This window comes from Triticum dicoccoides, chromosome 3B (assembly GCF_002162155.2).
Source record: "Triticum dicoccoides isolate Atlit2015 ecotype Zavitan chromosome 3B, WEW_v2.0, whole genome shotgun sequence".
NCBI classification, from domain to species: Eukaryota; Viridiplantae; Streptophyta; class Magnoliopsida; order Poales; family Poaceae; genus Triticum; species Triticum dicoccoides.
Genome location: NC_041385.1, coordinates 19625704 through 19639052, shown reverse-complemented (window position 1 = coordinate 19639052; position 13349 = coordinate 19625704). Strand labels below are relative to the sequence as shown.

Genomic DNA, 13349 nt, shown 5'->3' with positions numbered 1-13349 from the left:
ATGGAGGATGGAAACAACTCCAATAAGAGGAAAGGAGACGGCGAGCAGGAGGGAAGAAAAAGCGGTTGCAAGAGGCAGAATGTGAGCACGGTGATGGAGGTATTCGACTGCACCGTCTGCTCCAAGCCCCTGAGGCCTCCCATTTTCCAGGTATGCAGTAAGTGATTCAATTGACGTACGTATCAGCATCCGACCAACAAGAAGACTAAACACTTTTCTGCCTCTGCGTACACTGCAGTGTCCCAAGGGAAACTCCATCTGCCGGCATTGCCAGGAGAGACTCCCGTTATTCGAACGGATCCCCGTCCAGCGCTGCTACATCATGGAGCGCGTCGTCGACAACATCTTCGTTCCCTGCAAACACGGATGCTCCACGACGATCGCTTACTACCAGAAGGAAAAGCACGAGAGGCAGTGCCCTTGTGGCCCGTGCTTGTGCCCGGTCTCCGGCTGTGGCTTCGTCGCGCCAATCAGGAGTCAAGGTGGGAAATGGGACCCGATGGGGTACCAAACAAGCAATGCTTGTGCATCGTGCCTGGTAAAGAAACCGATGTCGTGGCCACCATCACAATAGAGAGGGAGGACTATGACGAAGACTAAGGCTATGACTACAAGGAGTATGATGATTTATATGTTGTCTCGATTTTTATGGAAAGATGTGTGCGTAAGATTTTAGTTTCAAGATGTGCGAAGATCCGTTCGTTCATGTTTAGCACAGCTCCACCAGTTGTCCAATAAACGACCACCAATAAGGTGTTCTTTGAGCTGTCCAAACTAAAAAATCTGGTTATCGGGGGCTGCTTTTTCAGATCCCAAATAAACCATCCCCGACAAGGTGTTATTGGTTTTTGAATTCAACGTCCCCATCACTCCACGAAAACTTCCAAGACGGGCCGCTACTTAGGACTGCCACAGAAAGGCTTCATTCATATATGGACCATTTGACCCAACTTTCCCCTAGTTCCAATTTAGCATTACACGCGCCAGGTGCAGTTGTATTGGTACAGAGCGCCCACATCCTTTTTTTTCCTATGTCTCATGCGGGCCGGCCGATAGTCCCTCCGCACTAGTTTTGGGAACCATCTCCCAACGGTTTGTCTTGGCCTGGTTTCTATTGCTTTTTTTTTTTTGGGAATCAGTTTTCTAGGTTTTTCCTTTTTTATTTTTTTTCATATTCCTGTACTTTATAATATTATTAACTTTTTCCAATTCATGAGCATTACTAAAATTCATGAACTTCTTAAAATGTGTGAACATTACTACAATTCATGAACTTTTTCAAAAAATGTTTTTTTTCGAATTCAGTAAATAAATTCAAATTATGTACTTTTTTTCCAAATTCTCGAAGATTATTCGAATTCATGAACTATTTTTTTAAAATTTAAAATCTTATATAAATTTCATGAAGTATGTCAAATCCGTGAAGAATTTTCAACCTCATGAATAAATTTTCAAATTCATGATTTTTTTTAAATCCACGAATTTTACGTCAATCCATGAACTTTTTTTCTTCATATTCTCAAAATTCATTTGTAAACTTTATTTCACTTCTAGCCTACCCCAACTTGTTTGGGACTAGAGGCTTTGTTGTTGTTGTTGTAATGATCAACGGTTTGCGGTCGTGAAATTTGAGCGACCCAGTGAATCTACAGTTAACGCTTCGCACTACTAAATCTCTTTCCCCGAGCACGTGATTGTGCCAGTCTGCCAAACGGGCCAAGCGAGCCGGCGAAGCGTACATGCGCGAGATTTAGCCAGGGCCTGGTTGCCTGCGCGCAAGCGCCCACTCACTAACCAGCGCAGAAGGCGCAGATTATGAGGTCTCCAACTTTCCGAGATACGTTCAACAAATTTAAAGTCTCGTTGGATCTTTTCTTCCACGACAGGGTTTCTAGGCCTGCATGAGAAGCACCACATGATGCATGCCTTCTTTTATAGTGAGAGATCATCAAATTTGAGCGCACGTTACTGAATTTAAACTAGATGGCCAAATCAGAAGCAGAAGGAATACATGTCTGGCAACATTCAGGATGCAGATAGATGGTTCAAAGTAACGACGGTGCGTAGAATGTGCAGTCACAATCATGCAAGTCCTAATTTGTTCATGCAGTAGGACCGATGCCCTTGATGATCCATCTTGATGCAGGTGCCAAGCGACTCCATCATAACGTAGTTTAGGCGTCCATCTTGACATAGGTGCCAAGCGCATTGAGGTTTGAATCGGAGCGCCCATGGAAGCCGACGATTCTGGCACCCGCTGCAGGGAGCTCGAACGGCGCACCCTCCTCCTTCCCATAAAGCCCTTAAGTATGCCGATTGCTGATGAAAGTGAGCGATGTCACACTCAACTGGCCATTGATATTGTATAAGTGCCCTTTCACACTTGTGAGGTACTGATCCAACTCTAGACAAATCTAGGCATGACAAAAACAAAAACTGATGAAGTTTCACCGTCGCCGAGTCATTTCATGAAGTACATTCAAGATTATGCGAAAAGGACTACAAACAAATGTAACGAATATTATTATACCTCTGAGCGCTCTCCTCCATAATGTTTTCCCCACTTCTCGGTCTGCTGCTCACGGCCGTCCCGCTCGTACAACACCAACATGGCATCGAACGCAAAACTGCGGTGCCAGGCAACCACCTTTAGTGATACGGTTGACGCTGTGCATGTCCATATCCCAGTCCTTGCCGTCATCGCCACCGCAAGGGCCCATCTTTACAACCGAATCCTTGTGTTGCAAGCCGTCTCTGATGGGACACGTCTTCTCGTGCTCCGCCTTCTCCTGGTAGAGAATCTTCCCGGCAGTGCACCCGTAGACGGTGTAGGAGCAGGCCACACGAACCGTTCACAGGATGCTCGACGTCGTGGCAGCGGCTGTAGCTGGTGCGGATGAAGCACCGGCTAAAGCCAGCGGTGATGAAGCAGGAGGTACACTTGTTCTTGTCCGCGAGGATGCCGTGGCAGGTCGAGCAAACCTAATGTCCAGCCGTGCATGATACGTCTCCAACGTATCTATAATTTTTGATTGTTTCATGTTATTATATTACCCGTTTTGGATGTTTATGAGCTTTACTTTATACTTTTATATTATATTTGGGACTAACATACTAACCGGAGGCCCAACGCGAATTACTGTTTTTTTGCTTATTTCAGTGTTTCGAAGAAAAAGAATATCAAACGGAGTCCAAACGAAATGAAACCTTTGGGAGCGACCTTTTTGGAACAAACGTGATCCAGGGGACTTGGAGTGGACGTCAAGCAACAGAGGAGGCGACCACGAGGGTACCCGGCGCGCCCCCACCCTCGTGGGCCCCTCGAGCGTCCACCGACGTACTTCTTCCTCCTATATATACCATGTACCCCAAAACCATCGAGGAGCACCACGAAAAACTATTTCCGCCGTCGTAACCTTCTGTATCCGCGAGATCCCATCTTGGAGCCTTCGCCGGCACTCCGCCGGAGGGAGAATCGACCACGGAGGGCCTCTACATCATCTACAAGGCCTCTCCTATGAGTTGTGAGTAGTTTACCACAGACCTTCGGGTCCATAGTTATTAGCTAGATGGCTTCTTCTCTCTCTTTGAATCTCAACACAAAGTTCTCCTTGATCTTCTTGTAGATCTATTCGATGTAACTCTTTTTGCGGTGTGTTTGTCGAGATCCGAGGAATTATGGGTTTATGATCAAGTTTATCTATGAGAAATATTTCAATCTTCTCTGAATTCTTTTATGTGTGATTAAGTTATCTTTGCAAGTCTCTTTGAATTATCAGTTTGGTTTGGCCTACTAGATTGATCTTTCTTGCAATGGGAGAAGTGCTTAGTTTTGAGTTCAATCTTGCGGTGTCCTTTCCCAGTGACAGCAGGGGCAGCAAGGCACGTATTGTATTGTTGCCATCAAGGATAAAAGGATGGGGTTTATATCATATTGCATGAGTTTATCCCTCTACATCATGTCATCTTTCTTAATGCGTTACTCTGTTCTTTATGAACTTGATACTCTAGATGCATGCTGGATAGCGGTTGATATGTGGAGTAATAGTAGTAAATGCAGGCAGGAGTCGGTCTACTTGTCACGGACGTGATGCCTATATACATGATCATGCCTAGATAATCTCATAATTATTCGCTTTTCTATCAATTGCTCGACAGTAATTTGTTCACCCACCGTAATACTTATGCTATCTTGAGAGAAGCCACTAGTGAAACCTATGGCCCCCGGGTCTATCTTTTATCATATAAGCTTTTATCTACTTTTATTTGCATCTTTACTTTTCTAATCTATATCATAAAATACCAAAAATATATTTATCTTATCATATTATCTCTATCAGATCTCACTTTCGCAAGTGGCCGTGAAGGGATTGACAACCCCTTTATTGCGTTGTTTGCGAGTTCTTGTTTGTTTGTGTAGGTGCGTGGGACTTTTGAGGAGCCTCCTACTCGATTGATACATTGGTTCTCAAAAACTGAGGGAAATACTTATGCTACTATTGCTGCATCACCCTTTCCTCCGCAAGGAAAACCAACGCAAGCTCAAGATGTAGCAGTGCACTGTAGAGAACCGATTCGAAGGAAAGATTATACCAAGTCAAAATGGAGTATCTTGCAAGTTCAATCCACATCAACAAAATAGCTTGTACCCTTGTACCTGGTAGACTAGAGGTGTGAGGGGGTGGAGGCATTTGGGGCACCTCAGAGCCTCCGGGTCGACGTCCACGTCGACCGAGTCGGTGACGTCCAACGAACTACGGCCGTGCTGCTGCGCCATCTGGCCTCTCTATCTCCTTGATGATCCTAGCACTAGTAGAAAACAGAGCTTTGGTCCAAGCAGGGAAAGCCCATTAATCCCGGTTCACTCACGAACCGGGACCCATGGGGCATAGGTCCTGGTTCGTGAGGCCATGGGGCCGGCCGGGCCTCGTGGGGCATTGGTCCTAGTTCGTCTGGCCACTTTGGTCCCGGTTCCAGGCACGAACCGGGACCAATGGGCCTTGCTCCTGGCCCACCATCATTGGTCCCGGTTCGTCTGACCACTTTGGTCCCGGTTTCAGGTACAAACCGGGACCAATGGGCCATGCTCCTGGTCCACCATCATTGGTCCCGGTTGGTGGCTTGAACCGGGACCAAAGGTTGTCTTTTAGTCCCGGTTTCAGCCATGAACCGGGACCAATGAGATGCCTATATATACCCCTTGCCCGCGAGCAGAGCAGTGGAGTGCTCTGTTTTTTTTTGGAGAGAGGTGTGTTGTGCTCTAGCTCACCTCCTATGCACATGAGGTGTTCGATGAAATGCCCGAGCCACACTTAAGCTTTCTCCTTTCGAAGCTCCTTGTATAGGCCCCATTTTCCTCATGATTTGTCTAGGTTAGGTTGTCCGTCCTGTCCCGTCCCCGTCCTCACCGCCATCGATCGCGCGTGTTGATCTCGTTGCTGGCACCACCGTGGTGAGCCTCTTATTCTTATCTTCTTTCTAAAAGAAAAAAAATCTTACTTGTATGATTTAGATAGATACTTGTGTAGTTTTATTACTTATTATTGTTTGTTACTCCCTCCGTTCCAAAATAGATGACTCAACTTTGTACTAATTTTAGTATGAAGTTAGTACAAAGTAGAGTCATCTTTTTTGGAACGGAGGAAGTATTATATAGTGCCATAGTTTTGGTATCCGTCTCCGTCGGCCATCATCCTGTCTATGATTCTGATGTGGTATATATATTATCTTTTATAACTATTTGTTTCATTTAATGTTTATGACAATTATGCCGAGCAACGTGACATAGATTTTTTTATCCAGGAGGTATGTGAACCGGAAATTCCAACCGACCATATTGTCGAGAGGTTAAATTTAGTTGAAGAAGAAAACAATTACTTGAATGAAAAATTGAAATGTTGAGGAGGAGAAGATGATATTCGAGTTGCATGCTGTGGATGTCGTCGATGATCACAAGATCAAGATGGATGCACACTAGTGCAGAACCGGGCTTTAGCGCCGGTTCGTAAGGGCCTTTAGTGCCGGTTCTACAACCGGCACTACCTTCGCCAAGCATCACAAGATATGAGGAGAAAGAGAGGGAGGGCTGCACCAATAGGCAGAGATCAAATCATGTGTTATGGGCAGCCCTAGGCCTCACTATATGTAGGGGAGAGGGAGGAGGGTGCGCCCCCTCTAGGGTTCCCACCCCTAGGGGGGGCGGCAGCCCTAGATGGGAAAAGGGGGGCGGCCAAGAGGGGAGAGAAGGGGGCGCCCCCTAGGGTGGGCCTTAGGGCCCATCTAAGCCTAGGGTTTCCCCTTCTCCTCCTTTTTTCCCTCCTAGTTGCCCCTTGGGCCTTGTGGGAGGCGCACCAGCCCACTTAGGGGCTGGTCCCTCACCACCCTTGGCCCATGCAAGCCTCCGGGGTTGGTGGCCCCACTTGGTGGACCCCCGGGACCCTCCCGGTGGTCCCGGTACATTATCGATATTGCCCGAAACTTTTCCGGTGACCAAAACAGGACTTCCCATATATAAATCTTTACCTCCGGACCATTCTGGAACTCCTCGTGACGTCCGGGATCTCATCCGGGACTCCGAACAACATTCGGTAACCACATACAAGCTTCCTTTATAACCCTAGCGTCACCGAACCTTAAGTGTGTAGACCCTACGGGTTCGGGAGACATGTAGACATGACCGAGACGTTCTCCGGTCAATAACCAACAGTGGGATCTGGATACCCATGTTGGCTCCCACATGTTCCACGATGATCTCATCGGATGAACCACGATGTCAAGGACTTAATCGATCCCGTATACAATTCCCTTTGTCTAGCGGTATTGTACTTGCCCGAGATTCGATCGTCGGTATCCCGATACCTTGTTCAATCTCGTTTCCGGCAAGTCTCTTTACTCGTTCCGTAACACATCATCCTGTGATCAACTCCTTGATCACATTGTGCACATTATGATGATGTCCTACCGAGTGGGCCCAGAGATACCTCTCCATTTACACAGAGTGACAAATCCCAGTCTCGATTCGTGCCAACCCAACAGACACTTTTGGAGATACCTGTAGTGCACCTTTATAGTCACCCAGTTACGTTGTGACGTTTGGTACACCCAAAGCATTCCTACGGTATCCGGGAGTTACACAATCTCATGGTCTAAGGAAAAGATACTTGACATTAGAAAAGCTTTAGCATACGAACTACGATCTTTGTGCTAGGCTTAGGATTGGGTCTTGTCCATCACATCATTCTCCTAATGATGTGATCCCGTTATCAACGACATCCAATGTCCATGGTCAGGAAACTGTAACCATCTATTGATCAACGAGTTAGTCAACTAGAGGCTTACTAGGGACATGGTGTTGTCTATGTACCCGCACATGTATCTGAGTTTCCTATCAATACAATTATAGCATGGATAATAAACGATTATCATGAACAAGGAAATATAATAATAACTTATTTATTATTGCCTCTAGGGCATATTTCCAACAAAGCCCCCCCCCCCTTTACTACCGGTTTGGCACAAACCGGCGCTAAAGTGCTACCACGTGGCACGGGACAGGTCCGGGTGCTGGTAGACCATTAGTACCGGTTGGTAACACCAACCGGTACTAAATGTTTGGGGGGGGGTTGGTTTTTTTCCATTAATTTTATGTTTTCCATTTAATTCTTTTTTGTTTGCTGGTATTTTATGATACTAAAAATTGTACATGTTATGCATATATATAAATAGATTTTCTCGTATGTAGAACCGCATATATATATAAATATATATCATCGAATGTCTCACAACCAACACCATTAATTATTCACACATACACATGTACATACATATACAATTTCTCCTACATGTTGCCTTGGTGCCTTCGGAGCACGATGACAAGTGGTTCACGGGGGCGGTAGCGGGTAATAGTATTCTCCTTTGGGATCTATGACCTGGTCAAGCAAAAACCCCGCTATTTCTTCTTGAAGTGCTAGTATGTGCTCCGCTGGTAGGAGCTGCTCCCGCACCTCTCTGAAATGTTAAGAAGGAGATCAATATGCATGTGTATTAGTTGTGTGACTAGATATCGATAATGGTGTGAATAGTCTTCTGACAAACGTACCCAGTCCTGTCTTTGAGATCTGCTCCTTTCGGACGCCATCATGCGAATGTGCTCGCAAACGTAGAATGCACACAGATCATTCCCCGGCGCCTGCTTCAGGGCCTTTACGAGAATGGAATTGAATCAGATAATGATTAATCAAGCATGATAATTAATTAATGGTATTGAAACAAGAATTAAAGAGATGGTAGCTAGCTAGCTAGTACTACTTAATTAATTACCTTTGGTCGATACCAAAACAACTTTTTTGCCCATTTGCCTGGAGTCACCTTGATGAACTTTGCCCAAGCCCTGCCCGCCGGCAAAGAAAATTAAGAAAGGGGTTATTAAATAGTTCATATCAGGAAATGACGAACTAAATAGGCTGAGATATAGTTAATAATGATTGAAATTACCTGTTGACTATCCCCTTTGTGATGGTGTAGTCTTTTTTTCTTTCAGTAGCGAGTCCAGTACTTCAACTGTTCCTTTGTCAACTTTAATGTCTAACAAGATCCAATGGAAACTGCATGCGCACACGTTTGCATGTCTTAATTAAGCGGGCATGTGCATAACACTAATCAACTACCGTAAACTCTATACACTTAATTATTAACATCTAGCTAGCTAGTAAGGAAAAACAGAATTTGTAGTACAAGACAGTGTGACTCACAGGAAGTTGTAAGGAAGTAGTATATCTTCACTGGAATTGAGGCGCTTGAAGAACTCCAGCATGCTTTCTTCTAAACTATCTCGACAAGTTGAAAGATTCCATGTGTACTCATTAATGGTATTTGGGTCAATGAACCCAATGCCATAGCATCCAGAATTTTTCATTTCATACATCTTCATCCTGCATATAATACCACAGAAAAGAATATATAGTGAGGATAATTACATGTAATGATTGATCAAAATGATCACTACTAGCTTGAGACTTAAATTACAGAAAGAAATCACTTACAGACTATAGCAACTGACGATAGATTTGTCGAGTGCGTCTTGATTGTATAACTGAAATAGTTCTGAATACTCAACGGACAGAGCTTTCTCATGGAAGTAATGCTCCTCCTTGACATTCACCATGAGGGACTCTCAATTGGAAATCTTGGTAATATTTATGTATCATTGATGCAATTCATACATTCTCGTTGGGAGGTTCTTGACCTTCTCTGGCTCGACCAAAGGTTGGCCCCGGACATAATTCTGTTTTATTTCATACTCTCTAAGCGGAGACATGGGCTCGATTTCGAGGAGTTGTCCAACAGAGATCTTGAGCATTTCAGCCTGCATTATATGCTCCTCCGTTATTACCACATCGCCCAGCTGGGGAACGTTAACGGTTTGCCCACAATAATATTGGGCGCGCGTACTCCTCTCATGTGTTGTTGGCACAACAAGCGGGGGGATGGATTGCGCCGCCTGTTCTCCCAGCTGGGGAATGGTTTTCCCACATTTTTTGCCCGCTGCTTGTTGGCTCGAGCTCACCGCGGTAGAGGATGCAGTCATTAGGGCATGCATGTATCTTCTGCACCTCTAACCCTAGAGGGCAGACAACCTTCTTTGCTTCATACGTACTCTCGGGCAATTCGTTGTCTTTTGGAAGCATATTCTTTATCATTACCAGCAACTTTCCAAATCCCTTGTCAGATACACCATTCTCTGCCTTCCATTGCAGCAATTCCAGTGTGGTGCCCAACTTTTTTTTGTCAGCTTCGTAATTCGGGTACAACAATTTCTTGTGATCCTCTAACATGCGCTGCAACTTCTTCTTCTCCAAATCACTTGCACAGTTTCTCTTTGCATCGGCAATGCCCGACCTAGATCATCAGCGGGCTCATCTGATGCCTCTTCTTTAGCTTCTTCCCGCATTACCGGCTCAGCTTCTTTCCCCGTTATTGTATCATCGTATTCAGGGAACCCATGGCCAGGATAGTCGTCGTCGTCCTCTTCTTCTTCATTGTTTTCCATCATAACCCCTCTTTCTCCATGCTTGGTCCAAACATTATAGTGGGGCATGAAACCGGACTCAAATAGGTGGACGTGAATGGTTCTTGACGTAGAGTAATTGTGACCATTCTTACAGCCAGCACATGGACAAAGCATAAAACCATCCGCCCGCTTGTTTGCCTCAGCGGCAAGCAGAAAAGTATGCACGCTGTCGGGGATATACCCCACGGCGTAAACCGGCCGGAAGTATAACCCGGCCGGACTTGGCGGTTTACTTGAGACCCGGCTAAGACTTGACGATTCACTGGCGACCCGGCGGTTTACGGTTCATTGGTAAACCGGCAGGCGGGTCAGAGGAGTGACAAGACCCGGTGGCCTGACTGGCGGTTCATGAAGGCCGGTTCAACTACGGTGGGCCGGTTTAAGAGGAAAGGCATAAGGAATATTTGTCTTACAAGGAGTTAAGACCTGGACTTGTATCTGGTTTGTATTAGAGATAGACTAGTCCTAATCCTAATAGGACTCCACATGTAACCCGCTCCTTCAACATATATAAGGAGGGGCAGGGCTCCCCAAAGAGGGACAAGCTAGAAGCAACAAGAAACAATCTCTAGGGCTAGACACAACTAGAGGAGAGCCGGTTTACGGCGACTCCCTCGTGATGATAATGAGATCTAGCCTCAAACAGCATGTAGGGTTTTTACCGGATGATGTTTCCCGGGGCCCGAAGCTGTCTAAACCCTTGTCTTGTGTTGCGTCTCTCGATTCCGCTCAACCCCTCTCAAGCTACCACATAGATGCGTTGGCCTCGCGACTAAGTCCTCACACTAAGGACATCTGACGTGTTAATTCCACGACAGTTGGCGCCCACCGTGGGGCCTGCGCACGGTGGTGTTGAGTTCTTGAAGGGATCTTTTTTAGGGTTCGAGAAGTTTGCAATTTTCCGGCTCAACAAAAGCCGGCGTGGAAAAATTCCGGTCAATGATGAGTTCATCAGTCAAGATTGAACGAAGTATTCTGTGGCAACGGATATAAGATTAAGATTGTTTTAGGGTTACATGTTGTGCGGCCGCCTCACACGCCGTGGTAATCCGCCGAGTCCGAGTTGAGGCTTTCTGCAGGAGGCGATTTATCTGCCGCGTTCTTACTCACGGGCCGACTGAAAATTCAGGCGATCCGTCCGACCGCAGGTTCCGCCGAGTTGTAGCCACAGCTTTTTTGTTTTACCCGGTGGAAAATCCCGAAGGGCTGCAGCCATCCTTGCTCTTCCGCCGCCTTGCAATTGCTGCTCCGTACGCAGCGTCCGCAAGGGAATCGAGTCCCGAGGCAAGCAATTATCTACCGCTGCTACTTTATGTGTGAAGACCAAAGTCAAATTGTCAACTACTATACCATTATCCACTAGGACGTGTGGAGGCGTACAGAGCATATTACTGGTTACAAAGAGTGCTATACACAGCAGAATAAACTGATCTAAGCCAGACTGCGGCCACGATTCGGACGTGGATTGATCCAACTGGCCACGGCCTTCAACCTGCCTCTGTCGCCGGATCAATGGCCGCCACGCGCCAAACCGAGTCATCTCCGAGCCACTGACGGATTACATCTCGCGCAACACCTCAAGTCACCGCCCGCGCCTCAGGCCTCCGCGCCTTCGGGCGCTTCACCGCCGTGAGCCGCCGTGATCTCGGCCTGATTTATGAACCGCCTCGGGCCGCCCCTGAACTTCAAAACCGGCCTCGCTTGCTTTATGAACCGCCGCGCACTGAGTCGTCTTCATGGACCTAATGACCGGCCTGCCGTTTTCCTTGCGGACATCGCTCATGTGGGCATCAAATACCATCGGTCAGAGATTATCAATGGGACGGTTCTGCCTGGAGTCAGCTCTGGCCGAACAGCCGCGTCACGACTGTATCAAGTCGCCGGCCTCGCCGGTCCTCCGCCTCTCTCCGACCCTGCTGTCATAGACGCGCGTCGAGCCGCCGCTCCACGAGTGCCTCTCTGCCTCGTTTGTCGCTGAGCCGCCTCTGCCAGGTGCCCCTCGTCGTGCCTCACCTTGAGCCGCCGCAACGGGCCGGGTTCAACCCGCCAGAGTCTGCTCTGAATCGCCGTCACAACGCTCAAAGGGGAACCCGCGGGCTCGTCCTTTGCTGGCACCTGTTCGCCTTGGCCACTGAGCCGTCCTGCCCCCTATTGTTGTGCGGGCTTCCCTCCGCCACCTCCAAAGTGGCCCTATGTCTGCGCCAAATCGCCTTCGCTGCTGCGGACGAACCGCCGTCTGCTCACTTTCAACTTGCCCGCGCACGCGTTCACTCCTTCTCAAGACTGTTGCACCTCTGAGCGCCTCCGTTTCCGCTGGATTATCCCGCTGATGTGTCAGGCTGAAACCCAGCTTCTGTTGGATTGTCTCTGTTTTTTACGAGTCAAAATTTCCGTTCGAGGTCCTTCAGAGATTAGCACTGCCGGCCTGACTAAGTGCCCAGCCAGAGCACATGTTTGCTGCTTTTATACACAGCGTTTTCTGCCTAATCTAGTCTCACGTATGTCGTCGCTGCCGAATTTGGACTTCAAGTCAACATCCTCCAACATCAAGGTCAACCGCACAAATCCATCATATTGTCAAAGAGACACAGTCGACAGACTGAATCAAATACTGGATGACGTGGTATTCATGCAAAAAATAAAGGAACAGTGAGATTCAAAGAAGGACAGGGTCACGTTTCAAAATGTTGTCAAAGAAAGGTGCTGACATGCTGTGGAGCTCCATCAACATTACGTGGAGCTAAAAAGCTATTATTAATTCACGTCAGTATGGAGCATTACTATTACTACGTGCATAAATTTCACATACAGGTCATCCAGATGAATCAGGTGACATCCATCTAAGTTTATTTTATTAGCACGTATTATTTTGTCAAAGAACAATTACTTTGATCTGTGTATTTTTATATACAGGACAATCATTCACTACAAATATGGTTTATACTATGGATATGGAACGCGGGCTGACAACATTCCGCCCGACATCAGTCCGTAACATATTACCCGATGAATGGACGCGCACAAGCCGCCGCCCGTACGGCCCGGTCTACATCAACTAGCCGGGGCTGCGCCTGTGATTGACTCGCGCATCCACACCGGCTTACAATGCCACGGACGACTCACTCATCCGCTCTCGCGGCCGGTTTACGCGTCCGCGCCGGTTTACAGCGAGGAGGACAATTTGCTTGTCCGCACCGGCATACAACGCCGTGGCCGACTCATCTCTGCTGCCTCTGATGCTGCGGTCGTTTTTACCGTCCGTCTCTCGCGGCCTGGTCTA

At 47.1% G+C, this 13349-nt stretch overlaps 1 protein-coding gene across 1 annotated transcript; it reads left to right on the top strand.

Annotated features, from left to right (window-relative positions):
• LOC119279125 (putative E3 ubiquitin-protein ligase SINA-like 6) lies at positions 1–574 on the top strand. The gene is made up of 2 exons (XM_037560504.1): positions 1–150; positions 239–574. The coding sequence occupies exons 1-2, from the start codon at positions 1–3 to the stop codon at positions 572–574; spliced, it is 486 nt and encodes a 161-aa protein (XP_037416401.1).
• The last annotated feature ends 12775 nt before the right edge of the window (positions 575–13349 follow it).

Bases quoted from the DNA above. Each gene is read 5' to 3' on its own strand.
- LOC119279125 (XM_037560504.1), top strand. From the start codon at position 1: ATGGAGGATGGAAACAACTCCAATAAGAGGAAAGGAGACGGCGAGCAG. The intron at 151-238 runs GTATGCAGTAAG...CGTACACTGCAG, and splicing joins TGAGGCCTCCCATTTTCCAG to TGTCCCAAGGGAAACTCCAT.